Source organism: Macrobrachium nipponense, chromosome 43 (assembly GCF_015104395.2).
Source record: "Macrobrachium nipponense isolate FS-2020 chromosome 43, ASM1510439v2, whole genome shotgun sequence".
NCBI classification, from domain to species: domain Eukaryota; kingdom Metazoa; phylum Arthropoda; class Malacostraca; order Decapoda; family Palaemonidae; genus Macrobrachium; species Macrobrachium nipponense.
In genome coordinates, this window is record NC_061104.1 from 37148341 (window position 1) to 37169194 (window position 20854).

The window sequence follows — 20854 nt, forward strand, 5'->3', positions numbered from 1 at the left end:
TCTTTTGTAGCCATAATAGTTCCAGTTATGTAGCTGAGTTTCATCATGACTTCAATGTGGTGCGAATTCAGCTTCGTCGTTGTCATGATCAAATTAGTCTTAAATGCACTGCCCGGCGGCCAGATATCTGGCTTTCGTCCCTTCTTAGGAAAGCATGGCGCCAGAGGGCTGTATTTAGGAGGAACCACTGTCATTTTATTCACAGCATTGAATGGAAACAAGTCCTTAAATTGACTTAGGTAGGGGGAATGACGTGCTATTAGGTTCATGACGTCATGAACACAAAGCTATTGTCCCTAAGGAGAACAATTTGCTCTACAGATCTAGATATCAACTGTATCTGACAAATAAACAAGCGCCTCAGTGTCGTGGTTGGTATGGTGTTGGCGTCCCATCTCGGTGGTCGCGAGTTCGATTTTCGGCCATTCCATTGAGGAGTGAGAGGTGTGTATTTCTGGGGCTAGAAATTCACTTTGCACGTACGGGTTCGGAAGTCACGTAAAGCCGTTGGTCCCGTTGCTGAATAACCACTGGTTCCATGCAACGTAAAAACACCATACAAACAAACAAATAAACGGGGTCCACCAGATGAAGTGAGTGAGGGCCGATACGAGGGCCTTCAGAAATCAACCAGAGAGATGAAATCAGAAGAAAATGAACTGATAGACTTCACCTGTTTGGGGAAGCATCAGGGAACCTCCAAAAAATATAAATTTCGAGGTCAGTTGCTTGTCCCGAACTAACGAGCTTCCGTATTCACACCTGAATGCGACACTTTCGGCGCTGGACCTCCAGAGCAACTCTTACCTGATAAGAGACGTCGGTCCTCCATTTCGGAAACAGTAGGATAATCTGTCGTCCATTTTGGGTACCTCGAACTTCAAGCAATGTTGTCCTCTCTCAAACTATCGCAGGTAGATGGGATTCATTGAAACTTGAACAGAGATTACTTATTTTTACACAATAATCTTAAATCTCCACAACGTAACGAGGAATACTCATATATATAGTAGTATAAAAGCGGTACGCCCTTTTTTATTCCAATTCATTCATGTGCCAAACGTTAACCATCGTTTGTGTTTCATCCACATTTTGACGTGTGGTAACCCACTCTTCCATCGTCTCTTTTCTTTTCGTCAGAAGGCTTTAGTTGTCGTGTTCCTCCTCTCTCCATACTATTAGAAAATGACATTAAGAAAATGAAGCGAGCAAATCTTAGAATACCTCTCCCCACTTTCTTGTTGTAATGGCAGTTTACTGCATTTGACCATAAATGTGTGCGGCGAAATTTGCCTTGGCCGATGGACTGGCCTCGAGATTATTGTTTAATGTTTTGTATTGCTCTTTTTAGCAGTGGTCATGCTTTTGTTATTTCCCAAGCCCGGATAAATAGGAAATATTGGAGTCAGGGAGGGCATCATCCGGCCGTAAAACATCTGCCAAAACAGATTATGAAATGAGCCGTGCACTGAGTGTCAGAAACGCCTGGAAAAGGGTCATTGAAAACTGCGACCCCGAATACAAATTCAGCTGAAAAGAAGAAGCAGCTCAGTGAGGCAGTGTTGCCCGACGTTGTCTCTCAACCAAAAGGCTCTGAGCCAAGGCCTCCCTCGACTTAGTTTTCTTTCCCAATGTTTGATGGGTCATACTTTCTTCTTTCTTGACTCTGACCCTCCTGCAGAGTCTGGTGATCCTCAGCAAAGTCTTGGCTCAGTATCGTGCTACATACAATGAAATGAAAGTGGTTGTATTTTATGGAGCAAACCTTCCCACGTACCAACAGCTGTTTCATTGTTATATCTTGACCCACTGTTTCTGGAAATGAGTCCAAGACAGCATTCTCATTCCAGGAAGTGTCAGACTCTCCCTCAATTACAGCTCCAACATTGCGGACATTACCACAGAGCTTTCCAATTGCTGCCAGAATGGTGAACGCAACGACCATGACACTGAAGGATGCCAGGTTTTCAGTAGATCTGTCTAATATGTATTCGGAATCTCGTACAGTCTCCGTACCGCAAGACATCGTTCATTACCAGCAGAGACTCAAGTGTTAAGCACAGAAACAAACAGTTGAATTATTATCAATCATTGCGGCGCCTCATAATCTTCCCAGGAATTTTGTCACCCTGTGGTTCATATCTCGTAGATTAGTTTACTAACTGACATCCCAGACAGTTAGTTTACTAATTGACATGCCAGTCACTGTCTGTTGTTTATAACGCATTTGACCGACCATTTTGGCAGATGAATATACTGTATATCTCATTGCATAGGAGCATTCCTAGCACCTCTCTTAAAACCCACAGAACATGACTAGGAAGCTACGAATCAATGAGAGCAACACTAAGTTGAACACATGAAATCATAGTTACAAGTAAATAGAGCAACAAGATTTAACTAAAACTGACTGAAATGTGAAATGGAACTGTGGGACCCCCCAGAGAAACCTTGGTAATATTGCAAAGCAAACTGTCAAAACTAGTTTCACCTCATATTTTGACGGATATATAGTTGAAAACAATCCTTAAATCCAGTACAACCACTGTCCCTCCATTGTTAGCTGCTGACAGGTAGAAATTTGTTAACTTCAAATATTTTTCTGGTGCCGCTTCTCTGACTGATGTTTGTCATTCTAAGCCACTTCCCATCAAATAGCTTTTGACTCCAAGGAGGAGAAGAACAATTCTTGGCAACTAAAGATTCTGAACTAGAGAAAATCAAAATAGTTTTATTGTCTTTCTGACCTTGACACCCATTAGATACAGTGGAATTTCTCATGTAAGGGAAATCAACAAAGGTTATGTCAGTCCGTCCACTCCAGAATGGCGTAAGCACAGACTGCATTAGAATCTAATCCCCGCTTTTCAGGGCCTCACTCAAGTAGCTGTAAATCGGATCTTCATTAACCATACAGCATTCGTAAGGAAAATGGATACCTGGAAGTTATCGGATACATATGGCTACTATTTGTTCTCTTTTAGTGAGAACATGAGTGGCTGTTAGTCCGAACAGGCATCTAAAGTGGATCACTAAGTATCGTAGTCAGTGGTTCAAATCAAAGATTTTGCCAACATGCATCTCTTGTGATTCACTGTGCATCAGGAACACTAATCTTGGCTATGAGCGTTTCAAACTTGCAGCTGACTTCAGCTTCATTCCTTCCTTTAGGATACAAGCTCTAATTCTGCCCCCAAAGCTCCCGGTTCTTTACAAGACATCGTCCAAAATCTTCATAGCCAATGATATTAAAGTCAGTGTGCTACATATTTTCTGGTCATCTATTGTTGCAAAATTGTGCGCCTTTCATATTCTAAACCAAGTCTTCCAAATTTTGGTTTTCATTTGGCCAATGTTGGGTACTTGATGATATTAGACTCTTTCCGAAGCTCAGTATTTCTGAGTCAAATGACTGCCAGATGCTGCAAAGAGAATGAGCTCTGTCTATTAGTCATTGTGGTATTTATTTTAAAGTTGAAGAATGCAGCACTTTGGAAATTCACTCCAAGACCGGGTCTGATTCAGATAAGGGTTTGGAAACAAGATACCTAATTAAACCTGACGTGTCATTTTGCGTGTTTGATACACGAATCTCCAGCTGATTCTGAATTTTCTTTCAGTAAGCTAAATTTCATGGCTTTGATATGAATATCCTTTCGCTTTCCTTATTTTTTTCTATCCTAAGTTTCAAGATGAATGAGAAAGACATTTTGTTTTCGCTGTGGGAAGCATGGACGTGGAAGATCAACTGAAGTCTGTCGTATGTTGTTTACTGTTTGGTTCAGTGAAATGAATGTGGCTGGAACCGTAAATCGCCCTTATTTTGTTTATTGTATCTTCCCAGAAATGGTAAGTTCAGTTCGCCTTTGTTAAACCTTTATTTCATATATTAATATGTTTTCCTTTTTTTTTTGGCATTAATATATTCGGCTAAACTATCCCCATTCCATTGCTTTATTTCACATAATCCTATGACTTGAAGACCTCCTTAAACCTTATTGGGTGGGGCTTTAGATAAATTCACCTCTTGTGGCTCTCAAAGCAAATAAAATCTGTCTTGCAATTTAAACAAAGTTGTTCCTTCCTTCTTGTCCAAAACCTCTTCGTCTCATTTGCTTTAAATCGTCAAATGTATGTCCCACTTTTTCCTCTCAGTCTTTCCTCTCTCTCTTTCCATAAACAGATATCAAAATTGTTTCATCATTCGCTTTAAACGTTTTATTTATTTACTGTTAAACATGGATCACTTATTTGTAACCCCTTACTTATGATTCATTTCTAAACACTTACTTACCTACTTACTTACTTACCCTCTGTAATTCTCCCCTCCGCTCACTCTCCTTAAAATTAAGTCAGAATAAACTGCAGTAAAAATCCAATAAACGACTGACTGTTCACGCAGAATGAAAAGCATGTTGCCTTCTGCCGTCCTCTAGGGACCGCTCGGTATTAATTAGTGTAAAGTAACTAAAAGGTGTTGAAAGCTTGCAGTGGATAGGATAAAGCCTAAAGCCATTCTATGTAAAACTAATGCAGAACAAAACCAGTTGTAGAGTGTTTTAGTATGGTGTCATTAACCACGTAGTAGAATTTGGGTTTTGTTGACCTTCCTCTCGTCCTCTTTGTTGTGCTCCTTACGTGTGGCTAGCTTGAGTTGAACTGGAGATGCATCATCTTGTTAAGTCATTCATCTTCATAGAAACTCGCTACGCTCATCCGTTGTTCCTCTCCCCACCCCCTCTCCTCCTCCCTCCTCCTCCTCCTCCTCCTCCTCCTCTCAAAGCACTGCCGTAGACCTAGTGCGAACTGCTCCTCCTCCACAGCATGACGCTGGTCCCTGAGTCCCTTTTGGCACGATGGATGCGAGACCAGCTCTGGAAGAGGAGGTTATGGGACGCCGCCTCTTTGTCTCTTTATTCACTCCATTCATTCAGAACAGCTGTCGTGCTTATTTAGTCAGAACCTTATGGAGAAGTGTATGCTGTATTGCAGCACGTGTTTTATTCATGTCATCTGTTTCGTTGATGTATACAGGACTCAGTGTCAAACGCATGTCATGTGCATGGCCACAGGATGAAGCATTGCTGAAGCAGCATCATTCTCGTGTTTTATCTCTGTAGTCTGTAGCAGTGCAAGAGTAATGCATATTTTTCTATACATATTTATTTGTTTGTGTATGTGTGTGTTTGTGCGGAATATCTAAATTTTTATAAGTGTTTCTCCTTTAGGATCTAAGCTAACGCTTTTAGTTTCCTTATGTTGTTTTTCATATATTTCAAACAAAGGAGCAAATATCCTTTGAAATGATTTTTAATGATGATTCTCTGAACATTTATACAAATCTTTCGAGATCTTTTGCAAAATGGTTATTAACTGAAAGTACAGTAAACTTGATGAGTTTCAATCAAATTTCAAATTTTTATATTTTTGCATATATATATATATATATATATATATATATATATATATATATGTGTGTGTGTGTGTGTGTGTGTGTGTGTGAGTATAATAGAGAGAGAGAGAGAGAGAGAGAGGAGAGAGAGAGAGAGAACATGCATGTGTGTGAGAGAGAGTGTATATTTACAATAGATATAAATGTATATTTGACTAACGTGTAAAATACTATTTTATATGAGGATGACAGTGAGATATATAGGAATGGTTAGATGTATACGGTATTTACTGTAATTGTGTATGTGAATTAATTTTAAAAATAGAATATCCACTGTAAAGGCAAACAGAAAAGCAAGAGAGACCTTACGACGGCCCTTTGGTGATGTAACTGCCAAGTGGAGGAGCGTTCTTTGTGCCGGTATCATTTTCGTTCTCCGCCTCAACAGAGTCGCCTATCCTGAAAGCCAAGCGCCTCAGTGGCGTGATCGGCATGGCCTTGGCCTGCCACCTCGCTGGCCGCGAGTTTGATCCTGGGGCATTCCACTGAGGGGTGAGAGATGTGTATTTCTGGTGGTAGAGGTTCATGCTCGACGTGGTTCGGAAGTCACGTCAACCCGTTGGTCCAGTTGCTGAATAACCACTGGTTCCATGCAACGTCAAAATACCATACAAACAAACAAATGTCCTGAAAGCCCAAACATGAGGGCGTTGCAGTTAACATCTATGCGACGTTGCCCGTATTGTCACCTTCGGGATTCACCGACTTCTTTCCTCTGTGCTTCATCCTTGCTCTATATAAGTCAGTTCGGAAGCTTTAGTGTCCTTCCGATGTAACGGCGATTCGTTTCAAGGACCACTTCCGCCATTCCGTTTCCGCTAGATGGCCGAAGTTCGCTCATCTTTTCTATTATTTCACCCAGTTTCACTCTGAAGATAATATCATGAAACGAGCATCATTTCACCTTCTGTTTTCCATGAAAATGAAATCGTTCAAGATGGCAGTTTTCGCCTGTGGAGGGAGTCGCTCCTTCTGCTATGATCGGGCTCTCTCTCTCTCTCTCTCTCTCTCTCTCTCTCTCTCTCGTTTGTATCCCTGACTGCCTGTTGAAGAGACTTTTGAGACCGCGAGTGTGCTTCCAGTTCCCGAGAACTTTTAATGGGTCTCCCAGAGTTAACATTCTTAACGGTCTTCCAGTAATGAAACACTCATTGCAGAAAGCCTCGTCTTCTGAAAGAGGCGATCCCGGGCAGTCTGCTTAATCAGTTCGTTTCCCCTAATATTCGAGATTCTGGTCGGCATGATCATTCACAGAATGATTTGCGGTAATGACGTCTATTGTTTTTAAGTTAACGATACACATCTTAAGGGTATCAGTGATGTACGTAAGTATTTAATTGCTTTAGAACTGTCATTATAAACTAAGTAGAGTTAGGTGATTCGTAAATTTCCATCTGTACAACTCTTGACTGGGTTTTCATGCCAGAATTTCAATCATTCTTTTCTTCTCTGTTCGTCGTGTCTTACTTTTATCTTTCTTTCTTTTTTTTCGCTACATGCGTTTTGTTGTGAGCGTTCGTTGAAAATCATGAGAATAATCGTGGCTCTTTTCTTCTGGTTAGAGGAAGGTTGGCCGAGATTTTCTGACGCTTTTCAATTTCGAATTCCTGGGAAACCCACACAGCCACGGGCATTTTCCGTCATAATAAGACCCGGGCCAAAGGTTGGGCCCCTTTGCCGTGGCGGAAAAAAAAGAAGAAGAAAAGTACTGCAACCTTGCGTGGCGGAATTTTCAAAGTCTCTCTTTTTCTTGAAACTCAACAGGACATCTGGCAACGGTCGTTATTTTCCGAGAGGCACTAAAGTGTTAGTTGGGAGAGCTTAAAGTTATTCACGTAACATTTTTCATAAAGCCTGTTTTGTCCTAATGAAATATTTAACTCAATCCGCATCTGCTGAAAACATTTTTATTTTTTCCGAAGAAGAGTCTTCCCGAGGGACTGGGCCAAGTTCAAGAACCGCGTGTGCCCCAGGTGGCAACGCCCTTGGCAGCCCTCACAAGACCTCTCTCTGTGAGGTCTTTGCTCTTCCTTTTTCCTTCTATTTCAGTGGAAGGAAGCAGCTTTGTGATAAGTATACCTTGCTTATCATCAGTCAGGTGTTCATGAAGTGAACTTTGTAAGGCAAACTTTTAAAGTTATCATTCTTTCAATTTCAATTGATCGAGTTGTTTGCTCTTTTTGAGCAAAAATGATCAGAAAATTCTTTCAATATTTCTCATAACTCCCTTATCAGCAGGGACATATATTCATTCAATGAATTATATTAATTTACTAAAAGGTTTTTTTTTATTGCCCCATCACTGTGAATAACTGTACAAAATTCCACATAAAATACTTGATCTCTCGTCGCCAAACTAGGATCTCCTTTGTCAGGTCGTTTAGCAACTTTCTTCGTCTGTGAATTGCTCAAGAGTTCGGAGGTCTACACCAGGACTCTTATCTCATTCAACTCCCCTCCCAGTTTTATCTTTCTACTTCGGTCATCTTTCTACCGTCATTGTTAATGACTCCAGTGAACATAGCAAAAAATGCACCTTGGTCAAACTAATATTTGCTCAAATAGCGCGTGTTCGTGAGGACCAAGAAATAGATTGTGTGGCGCCTTATTACCTCAAGAATATCTCCATTTTTGTGGGTTAGCCTTCCTTGTTATATTGACAGTGATAGGAATTTTACTATCCCTATTAGACATGCAAAAATATTCATAAAAAGAATAGTAGTTCCTCGTTGGACGAGTCGGTAACGTGCTCGACTACCGATCTCAGGGTCCGGTTTCGATTCCCCGCTCTGCCAACTGGAAATCGGAGGAATTTATTTCTGGTGATAGAAAATCTTTTCTCGATGTGGTTCAGATCCCAAAAAAGCTTTAGGTCCCGTTGCTGAGTAACCAATGGGTTCCTAGCGACGTAAAATTATCCTTCGGGCCAGTCCAGGACAGCTGTTAATCAGCTCAGTGATCTGGTAAAACTAATATATACTTACCTCATAAGAAAAAGCTTAGGACACTGTTCACTTGCAAAGAATATCCGGTGGAAAAGAATGCCTATTCATTAATCAAGAGAAAACCAAGAATAAAAGCAACATAGATAAAAAGAAGAGTTAACAAACAAATATTTAGATGTTGAAATAGAAATATACCTCTGAAAATCAACGATAATGGCGCTGAAGGCTTGAGGGCAGATTGACAACTTCCATGTAAACGTACGAATGTTGATTTCAAGTGGGTCTGTGTAGAACCTCTGCTGAGTGGGGATGTTCATGCTCTACAGAATGAGTACTGTGACAAAAGTGTGGCACAGAGGATATGAAGTAGCACAACAGACTTTGTGGGAAACTTTGTCCTTGAAGACTGCTTTTGGTTGTTTTGTATTGGAAGTTTCCAAATTGCCTTTCTTGTCATTCCTTTCTCATATTGGAAGAATAAGCAGATGAGACGTCGTCTTTCAAAGTGGCCAATTCATTTCTGTATTCTCTTTCCTTGTCGCAAGATGGCTGCTCTGACTGTCTAGAATTGACCCCTCAGTGGAGAGAAATGACAATAATAATTCCTTAAAGAGGAAACTTAAAGGAATGACTTAGCCTCATCTGTGGTGGGCCAAATTGGCTTCACCTGTCTTTGGGTCGGGCTCGTCTTCCACTCCACCACCACTAACAGCTGATGGTAGATTGGTAACTGGCCTCAGGGAAAAGGCTGGACTGCTTCATCAAACTTTTGAAGCTAAGCAATCATCCTGAACCCCTTACAAAATTTGCACTTCACTCCAGGGATGTTAAGAAACTTCTCGATAATCTTGCTGTTCTCCGGTGTGGATGTCAGCTTCTGCCAGAGAGTGATCTCTTTTAGATAGAGTGGTTCGTGGTGGTAGGTTTCTGTCTACTAATAGGCAGTGGTTATGACTTGGACCATGGACTGATGGTCTCTTGTTTGTTACTTTTTCATAAGTTGTATTTCAACAGAGATCTTTCAATTGATCACGGATCCCCTTTATCTGCCGAGAGAGAGAGAGCCCCACCAGGTTCGCTGAACAGCAGCATCAGTATGCAGGAAATGTTCCTCGCTGTCGAACTTCTCAGTTCCAGAGGTCCTTTATTCCTCACATGGTTGGATGTGGAACAGACTCCCAGAGGATGTCATGCAACTGAAACTTCAGAAGTTCAAGGAATGGCGCAATATTTTACTAACCTAATACTTTTCCCTTGCATTTTAATAGGTTTTTATCTATTTGTTAATTTATTACTTTTTTTCCTTTTTAAATAAGTAGTATCTTTTTTTTTCTGTATTTCCTTTTACTGGTCTTACTTCTTCCTTATAAATGCCACATTCTTTGGAAGATTGAATTTCAAGTCAATGGCTCCTGTGGGCTTGTTCCATATGAATAGATTTCATCTTCTAAATAATAATAATTATTCTGTGCTTTGAACTCTCTTCCTGCTTCTGATTTTCCTCACTCTAATTGGCTATCTTGTCTTCAAGGGGCAGTCTGTCTGTTATTTCCCTCGTGGCTGAGCCCCACCCTCTTCCCTACCCTCCTGTTTCCTGTTATTTCTTTTCTTTCCCGGGCAAGATACCCATCGCATTACCCATTCCTGTGTTTAAAAAAAAACGGTATCATCGGCATTGTATATCAGTTGAGAGTCTTTACAGGAGTCACTGTTCTTTCTAAAAAAAATCAACTTCATTAACTTCGTGACACTCTTGCATTGTTTACGTCTGAATTTTACGACGGATAACTCTTAGTCCAGACAGCTGAACTTCTGAAACGTCTGAGAGATAATGCAAGGTTATTGTTAACCGATATTCGTCGGTAGAATTTCACAAACGGGACACGGTGGCGTGTCTTTGCTTTCTCCGTCTTTGAATGACTCGGCCAGCTCTGTCAATTTCCCTGACAAATACCAAAGCCCTGCTAGTATTTTCTTTTTCCTTTTTGGAACGCATGTCTTCTAAGAGATAGCGGTCCACAGCACTGTGCCCTACCACCGATGAAGTGCGTCGGCTGGCTCCAATTCATGCTGAGTAGTTTACCGTCCATGAAAGCGCTCTCACGTGCCAGGATAGGAAAATTGCATCTTGTGCGCAGTTACGCAGTTACGCTGGCAATCCATTTTATCAACAGTTGCGCAAGGCCAGGACTGAGATGAGTTCTACGAGCTGAAGAGCAAATCAAGTTATTTTTTCACGTCATTGCCATATACAGTTCATGTATCTTTATTCAAGATGGACAAGTTAATATATTAGATACACAAATAAATATATATATATATATATATATATATATATATATATATATATATATAGATAGATAGATAAGATAGATAGATAGATATTCCTACTACTCGTGTAAGGCTTCAGTGAGACGGGATGGTTCAGATTCCAGATGCTTTAATTTACAAAGTACAGTTTCGGAGACAGTCTTCCTTCGTCAGTAATCGATACAGTAGTAGGAATGTCCATACACATTTTGTGATATCTACCTATCTATATATATATAGATATTATATATATTTTTATTATATATATATATATATATATATATATATATATATATATATTACTGATTGTCTGTTGTATATGGATCATGACGCAGACCCACCAGTCTCTCAGAAGAAACCAATCTTTTCCCAAAATAGCCACTGAGAAGGAAGTGGTTCATTTTCACGCCAGACATCACCGTATGCAAATCGGTTATGGTGACATTATTCCATCTCTCGTGCCACGCCTTTGTGTCGAGTTCATCCCTGTTATTTTGTCTAGTCAGCAACATGCATCTAGATTTAACAAACCTAACCTAAGGAGCAGCATCCAACCTACTGGAACAAAGGTCTTTGCCCCATGACCTTCTTTTAACCCTCACAACAGGCAAACAGAACTCTTAACTTCGTTTTGACAGTAAACGGACAATCGACAGATGATTATGTACCACTGACCAATGATCTCGTATATAGTCTCATATGCGTAACAGACACGCATAAACATGCATAGATAATATAAGTATACACATACGTGCATATGTATAACTGAACCACGAAAGTTTGGAAAGTGAAACAGTGGCGTAGCAGCTACTCCAGTGTTTCACTTTCCTTCAAGGATAATATTTTTATATACGTACATATATACACAGGTAGAAAATCAACTTTCCGGTATGTGCTGGTCTGGAACCTCTTTTCATTGGACGAAATGACGGCTGAAACTTTAAAATGCCCCATCTAAACTTGAGAACTCCCACCGCCGCTAAATAATTTACTGGGCAGCCAATAGACGGCACTGATTGCTTCGGCACTTGTTCTGTATGCTTACTTTGTTAATGCTGTCAGTAATTGTCGATTATTGTACATTATTTGTTCATTTTGCCTATATTTTTGTAAATCTCAAGAAAAAGGATTTAGTAGAAATTGCTTTAAATAAGCATATACATACTATTAAAACGACCGAGTACAATAGTGGTCGATTTTTTCTTACAAAATGGGCATGGACAGCTGCAGGAAAACCACATTGCATTAAAAGGCAATTATTCAAAAGTTGCACTCCTTCATAGATTGCATTATTTAATAGATTGTATTTCATTTAATTGTTTAATTTCTCTTTTATATTTGTTTATTGTGTGTTGACAATAGGACCATCACTGGTCAGGAAATATGAAAAATCTGGCATGGCCTAGGAACCAATGATGTCGGAAAATCGGTGTTCTACCTGTCTGTGTATATGTATATATCTACGAGGGCAAGTCAAAAAGTTCCAGGAAAATAGGTTTGGTATGTTAGAGCTACAAGTGTAACACAGCGATCCCTTTTAAACCAGTATCTGTGATCACATAATCTACCTTGACTAGCTGTCCTCATTCAGTCATCGGCCAGAGTGGTGTTACATAAGGTTAAAAAAAAAAAAAAAAAAGCGTCGTTTCTTGACCCCTCATGAAGTGAACAAATTGAAGGCGAGAGGAGACAGTAAGTTTCTCACAAAATTGGGATGGAAACCAGGAAACATCATTGAAGGCCTTTTGGAATCTTCCATGGCTCATTATTTTCGATCCTGAATGAAAATCTTTTTCTCAGTAAACTGCCAGTTCACTTGGCCCCCTCCATAGCATCGTGTGAGGACCAGTTCAGTAAGAGAGCAGGCTTCTCTCTAGCGGTTTTAACAAAGAGTGAAGAAAACAAAATTTATTTTTTGGACATCTTAATCACGTGAGATGAATCATGGATTCATCAATATGTCCTGAACCCAAGATTCAGTCTAAGCAATGGTTACCAAGAGGATCTGCTGGACCAGTGAAGTTCAGACCTGAGAGGTCAGCTTAGAAGACTATGGCCACCACTCTTTGGGACTCAGAGGACGTCATACTTGTCAGTTTCCCTGAAAGACAAAGACCATCACAGGAAACTATAGCATAAGGGTTTTGTGTAAACTGAAGGATGCACTGGCTACAAAATGGAAAGGGAAGTTGCACAGTGGGATCCTGTTCCAAGAGTTGTGCAGGATGTTTCCATGAATTTCGATGGCAAACTCTTCCGCACTCTCCTTACAGTCCCGGTTTTTGCTCCTGCTGACTTTCTCCTGTTCCCAAAACCAAAAGAACCTGTGAAAGCAGTTTTAGTTGTTGGATGCAGCCAAAAGAGGAGGTTTTTGACGGGTTCAACGGGAATGCTCCAGGTTTCTACAGGGAAGGACTGTGGAGATGCCTTCAGAAGTGTGTGGACTTGAATGAGGGATATTTAGAAAACTAGTCCTTGTAAGTTTATATAGAAAAAAAATTTTTTCATTCTTCCTGGATCTCTTTGACTCACCCTCTTATATTTATATATATAAAATATATATATATATATATATATATATATATATATAGATAATATATAATATATACTAATATATATATACACATGAGAATCTACTGGTCATTTTTACCAGATACAAGTGAAATTGTAATAGCCACAATGCCCTCTTCTCTAATGCTTTTGCTTTTTTAATTTTTTTCTATTTGATACGCTTGTCGCTACAAAGCTTTTCTGCTCCAACTTCAAAGGAATCTGAAGAAATCATGATGTCCGGTAGTGGAAAACGAACTCCCGCGATACCACAATCACAACGAGGTCTCCTTGCCGACCTGACCTCTGCAAGGTGACCTCGTCGTGATTATGGTATCATGGGTTCGTTTCCTGCTACTGGACATCATGACTTCTTCAAATTCCTGTGAAGTTGGACCACAAGGCTTTGTAGTGACAAGCGTATCCAAATAATAAAAAAAAAAATCAAAGAATTTGAGAAGTTAAGAGGGCATCGTGGCTATCACAATGATATATATATTTATTCATTTATTTATTTATTTATTTATATACCTGCTTTTTTGTGTGTGTATGCTTGTTCGCGTGTATATATATATAGATATATAGATATGATGATAATTATGAATATTACTATATAATATATATATATATATTAGATCCATAAATATATACATACATACCATATATTATATATAGATATATAATATATATATTATATATAATATATATATAATATTATTGTATCATTAATAATATACGATATATATAACTATATTATAATATAATAATGTATTAGATAATATAGATTATAATAATAATATATACATATATATATGTATGTATGTATGTGTGTGTGCGTGTGTGTGTGTGTATGCTTGTTGGTAAGCGTTGAGAATGGCAAATTTTAAATGAACGAACAAGTGAGTATAAAATGTGGAGTGCAGTAGACGGAACGAAAGTGTCTTTAGGGCAATGGTGCTTGAGTGAGGCTTCTTTTAGGAAAAGTAGCTAATGCAGTTTATGGCCAGAAGATTTCTACTGAGGTTTTGGCTAAATAAAGCGCCGCAGGACTAAGTCCTGACCACACAGTGGTATTGCAGTAATGTCTCATGGTGTCCTTGTTCCGCTTTTTGTAGAATGTGACCGCAAAATTGTGAGCAGTGAAAACGGGGTGACGAAAGGCGAGATCGAGGCTCCAGAACTGGTGAACCCGGAGAAACATGGCCGCCACTGCACCTTCACCTTTGTGGCGGGACCTGGCGAAAGGGTTCGGATCCAGTTCCACAGGTTCAGCCTGCGCGGAACGCCCCCCGAGTAAGTATGCAGAGGATGGCAGCCACATCCTACCGATTCTTGGCGACTTCTTTCGTAAACTTTATGGATGAAGTGAAGTGTTGCATTGATGTCTATATCATTGTTGAGTTCTTGCTATTTTATTTATTACACTGTTTGTGTCGTCTAGTGTTAAAGAAGCTCCGTCATTTAATGAAGAGCCGTCTGTTGGAGTTCAGAATTCCCACGTCCTTTTGTTTTAGACAGCCATTCATGATTTGATTTGAGACGGACGAGATGTCTACCTATTCATCATTTCTGTACTATATCACAATAAGGGATATTCCAGTAACAATCTTTTTGAGAAGTCTTCTTCTTCAAGTAGGTTTAGATAATGAATGATGTGCAGTCATGGAATTGTGATTCTGAATGATTTTTCAGTTCATGAGGTGCTGTGAATTTCGAACAGAATTCAGGACCTGTCATTTTCATGAGATGCTGAAAGAATAAATAAATACTAGTAGCAAGCCTTTACGATTTGCACATAATTATGGCACGTTATTTTCCACACTTTGCAAATAGCATTTTTTTTTTTTACTTAACCTCATTTGTGCACTGAAAAACTAGAGATTTTGAGAGTGTTTTCAGTCCTGATTTCAGTAGTGTTTTTCCATGGAGCATGGTAGGGGGGTCGGGGAGAACGCATGCTCAGTGGACGTAGTGTTATGGTGTCTGGGCGATGCGCGATATAGTCATTATAAATATGGTCATGATTCTCTCTACCTAGACTTTCTAAAAACCACTTTGTTAAACATCGCTTCATCATCTATTGTCTAATGAGTTGTAAAAGTAGTTCAGGAGTTCCCACAGAGGAGAGTTCACATTTCCACTTATTTTTATGATCATGTAGCGGGCTGTCCTTCCTACCAGCTTGAAATCTGTTCGTAGTAGAATGTATAGAAAGGTAGTTGTAAGGGCTTCATAGACTGAATTGTACTCTTAAAAAGAGATAAATATTTTCTTTTATTAATGTCTCAGAAAAAGCAAAGCATACTTTTCGGCGAGATTGAACTCAAAGGAATTTGAATCAATGAATAACGAACGCTCTTGAGATGAAGAAACCCTCCACCAAAAGCTCCGCTCTGGAACTGACCCAATCTGCTTCTTTGCTCAACTGACGCCTCATTTTTCCCGCGCACACGCACGCTCATATGTGCATACGTACACAGTACACGCTAGGTCTGAATTCATGTATTTATGAATATATATATATATATATATATATATATATATATATATATATATATATATATATATATATATATATATATATATATATATATATATATATATATATATAAACATTTGTGTGGGTATCTTGACAAATACATAGATACTGATATAGATATAGAAATTTGAGGAATAAGTATTTTTCAGGGAAAATACGTGGTTAACATTCAGCTTCCTAAGTATGTTATCTTTTTCATCAGTTTTCTTACCTTCCTTTTCCTTTGACCATAGTCCGGTCACAAGTAATCAAAGTCACCATACTGTATCGTTATCTGTGGCTTAAGAAGATGACTTGAGAACGACTCACTAGTCACTAGAGCATTTCTGATATGTAATTCAGGTGAGAGAGGAGACTTGTAAGCTTTTTTTTAGAATTTATTTTACATGAAAGTTTCCCCAATATATATACTGCAAAAGGCTGAGTACTTTCTGATATCTTAATCTTATTACTTGGTCTAGATTCTGCTGAAGGAATACCTTCGTGTCCGTACTAAGTCAAATCCTGTGTCCAATTACCTGAAAGACGCGGTAACAGTGTCCACTCATCGCATTCTTCATTGCTGCCACATAAAACTTCTCTGAGTTGGTAATATGGTAAGAAGGACTCAGTCAGGGCTGATGTCTCTGCTGGAAATAGCTTCCTAATTCACCAATGTTATTTTTGACAAAACTGTTGACCTCATCCTGTTAAAAATCTGCCACACTTTCTAGCCACATTTGGAACGTGTTCTCAGGCCTTTCATCGTGGTGACTTCCTTCGGGCGATTTAAAACCAATAACATCGAGGAACTGGTCTAGAATGAGATTGAAAGGACCTGAAAGGTGAACACATTGATTCAAGATGGACCAGAATGTGATGGGAGGACTCGCGCAAGTGCTAACCTTGAGTAAATGGGAAGAATTTAGTGGACAAGCAATGAACGATGAAGAAATGGAAAAAACTGATACGGGATGATACCAAGGAATCCAGAGGGCGGAGAGTGGATCTCAATTAGAAACAATGAAAGAGTTATATGATACATGGTGCATATGTATAATGAATTATAGGAGTGTAGGTATACTCGTAAAACTTCCAAAATCCAGCTGGAGTGAAGGAAAACTCACGCAAGAATGAGATGCATAATGACACTTTTGGCTGATAACATTCACTAGAAGCATGTAAAGATAAAGGATCTTGAGAAACAGACTGATTAGTGTTTTGAAAGGAAGTGACACATTGTCTCCTGAACAAGAAACGAGTCATTGTTGAAAAAATCTGCAAAATAAACAATAAAAATGACCGGATAAAAAAAAGTAAGGTCAAGGCATTTTATGGAGATACATATTGATATGATGGCTTAGGGGAAATGGAAATGGAGGGAGGTGTGACGAAAGAGTGCAAAATCAACTCAAAATAAAGATCTGTTTTAACGCAATCAAACCACTGATGTATGTTAAGAGAAATTGGAAAGTCAAATCAAACGAAATTAAAGGAATTTGGTAAAGTTGAAAGGGAACATGTTGCTGACAGAAACATACAACATCAGGGAAAATGAAGCAGATACCAAGAAGAAAGTCAGAACTTTCTAGATCAATTAGAAGAATTTCATCGCTAACCACAGAAGTAAAATTTGTTCAATATTTCACTACAGTGACAACAGACACTCCGAATGGAATCAGTGCCAATACTAAGTGTTTCTGTGGTCATGTATTATCCCATTCTTCATTGGCTGGCTACATCAGTAAATCATTGGTAACATAATTATAATAAAAGGTTATTCTCCTTATTTTCTGTACCACTATGTCTGGTCCTGATCGGTTCCCAAACTGTCAGCTCAAATGACCTCTAGTGTATGATAATGTCCAGTGTTTATAGCTATAGTATTGTTAGTGATCACAAGCTGTTATTAATTCAATTTAATAATTTACAAAGTAAAAGTGCAAAAATATTAACTGCCTTATTCTATAATGATGTTCCTGTCAGATGAGGAAAATACTATTATTAAAACACACACACACACACACACACACACACACACACACACACACACACACACACACACACACACATATATATATATATAATTATATATATATATATATATATATATATATAATATATATCTCCACGAAGGTAGCTGCCCCAACATTTCCTTTATGGAAACCAAATTTTGCTGGCACTTCCGAAATGAATGTGTACTGCACTGCACATTCTACAGCTTCAGACTAGGCCAAAGATTCAGCAGGATTTTTCTCTTTCATAACAGACATGGAACAAAGGGTGCCATATATCTGGAAGGTGACCAAAAGTCCCTCTCACCAATAAATCATGTTTACTTCATTGAGAACTGCAGATCTTTTGTTTTAATGTAAAGACCCAGGAGCAACCAAACTGTTGCTGAAAATGATACAGGCCAGCTAGGGTTGAAGGTGTACCGTGAATAACCTCCGAAGCGGCGCCTATCAATTGCCCTGTCTGTACATGGTTAAAATTATGTGCCTTAAGCATGCATTCCGTATTAAACAACTTTAATTTATTTGAAAGCTTCCTGAATAGTGGTACAAGAAACTTTTGGTTTTCCTTCAAGGATAAATAAGAGGTGATAAGAAGATGGAATAATTTCTGCAAAACTTCCAATAGTACATTATATTATCAACCAAATATACGGCATAGTTTACAATAGGTCTGTGAAACAGGAAACTTCAATAGGAGAGATTGAGGCATGGCCCATTTGTCGAAGGAAAATCACAGAAGCATGCACAAGACTGATGGCTGTGTCACAGAACTGTTTAACAAGCATCCTCTTTTCTTTGTCTGGCAGGATCTTGCAAGATCAGCAATGAAAACAAAAGCAGCTCCACAACCAGTGGACAAGCCATTTGACCTGTGTGACAACTTCATCAGTGATCAGACAGAATCATATGGGGATTCAGCCCCCAAAATTCAAGGACACTACTTCTCAGGCTCTAAGCGTGGAAGCGCATTCCTTCATGATTCATTAATTGGTATTAACTATATTTCATTGGTATTAACATCTGATGCTCTGCCATCCACTTTGCATTGGTAGTTAATTTAGAAGCCCCTCTTGTACATACATCAGAACATCATTGTCCATATTGGGTTACGAAGGTTAACATTCTCAAGCGCATCCAAAGTTTCTTGCTAGATTATCCAGTTAAGTTACAGATTTTGTCAATTTTCCTTTTTAAGAACTTCCCCACTAAAAACAGTTCTTATGGTATCAGCCTTGAAGAAATTTAGTAAAGAGGCTCACCATTGGATCAGGTGACTCTGTGACTTCATTCTTTATCCATGTGATGCTGGAGCAGATGGTGGCATAGGTTGGGATATTGCCTTCTTTTCTTAGGTGATTAGCACTGGCAGGGCAACAAGCATCACATGTACATCATTCATTGCTTACAAGGTCAAAAGTAGGCATGCTTACCTTATGATTGGGGGGCAACTCATTAGTTTCCCTAATGTATGTTATCAGCAAGGTGTCTTAAATATCCAATGATTCTTCAAAGGGTATGATTCCTTTATGCAGGAATGATTGCTCACCTCTCAAGTCATAGAAGATTGTAATGTGCGTAGACGTAGTATTGCCAGCAAAGAATGATTTTTTCCTTTTTTTAAGTGAGGAATGATTGCTCACCTCCCAAGTCATAGAAGATTGTAATGTGCGTAGACGTAGTATTGCCAGCAAAGAATGATTTTTTTCCCCTTTTTTTGAGGTGAAAAGATGAATGATCCTCTTGCTCCTTTTACTGGAAGCTGAATTCATCCCTGGGATAACTTTCAGTCATGGTGTGCCATTTGCCTTCTGTCGAGTCTAGCACTTGCTCAGGGCACATCCCAGCCTGAAAAAAGATTGGTTTATTTTTGTTCTAAAATGTATGTTGGTGTTGTCACATGTAGTGGCTCTCAGAGCCATGCTTTAACTTCTTGGGAACAGACAAGATACCTTTGGGTCTTGAGGTGTCTCGGATTTTCACTGGTTAATGAGGATGAGACAGTCATGTCAGTCAGATTGGCGTGAAATTTTCAATTGCTGAGAACACTCGGAATGAGGTCTTACTAGTGAGTAAGCACGCCAGGTAGTTTTACATTCTGCTCTCTTTAGCCTTATTGTGGTAGGTGACATCAGGCTTCAACAGGGAAAGGAATTGCTCTAATCTAATGAGCTCACCCAAGATTTTTTAAGCTTTTTCGTACAGCATGGTGTCCAACCAGTGATTACATATGAGATTTAACTTTCTTGTAGGTTATGCCTTCAAGCCCCTCCTGCTTTCAAAAATTCTGGAATTTCTAAGTATATAGATTTTGGGAAATAATTCTAAAGACCACAGAATCCTTACTTTTATAGGATGATGATTTCTTGATTCTTCTGATATCCTACTATTAAAGGTACCTAACGCTTTTCCCTGTTGATCGTCCAGCTTAAAGGAGTCGCCACATATTTATTGGCACTTTGTACCATTCCAGTATAGAACTCTTTCCATGGCCATGAAGACTTCTTTGGGTTCACATGATACTGAGGCATCTTTATCACACTCATGGTGGAAGGAGCATCATATCAGAGCTGTTCATTCGACTTGTTGTCCAACTTCAACTAGAGCTGAAATTGTTCGATGAAATTGTTCTATCTCAACTTGGCACTTTTGTTGGCCAATTGGAATTTCTGGTGGTAGTGGCCACCTTGGTCCATTGTATACTGGAGTCAAATTCCTAATTTATTCTGGCTCAGATAACAAGAGTGTAGCAGTATATCTGTGGAATCATCTCTTGGAATAGTATTCTCATAATCTGCTTCTTAGGTAAGATGTCACAAAGTGCCAATTTAAACTTGTCATTGTCTTGCAGGGATCTTTCTTCTTGTGTGAATTTCTTGATTAATTCAGTATTCAAAAATGAAGTATTGGGTTGGTTAGGAAGCATGAGATCCAATTGAAAACAGCTTTGAAGTTCACCATGGTTGACTTGCCACATCAGAGGAATTCATTTTCAGAGTTAACAATTTGAAAAGTAGCAACTGGTTTTATGGTAATTACATCTGTGTAATTCTTACAGGGTTAA

General features: G+C 39.0%; 1 protein-coding gene across 17 annotated transcripts in view; it reads left to right on the top strand.

Moving 5' to 3' along the window:
* The window catches only part of LOC135213655 (cubilin-like), a 244559-nt gene that overhangs the window by 175269 nt on the left and 48436 nt on the right, over positions 1-20854 (top strand). For all 17 annotated transcript variants that reach the window (XM_064247703.1, XM_064247701.1, XM_064247699.1 and 14 more), the window contains one exon: positions 14373-14550. In XM_064247703.1, the coding sequence (XP_064103773.1) occupies positions 14373-14550 (178 nt within the window). The remainder of the gene's footprint in view (positions 1-14372; positions 14551-20854) is intronic.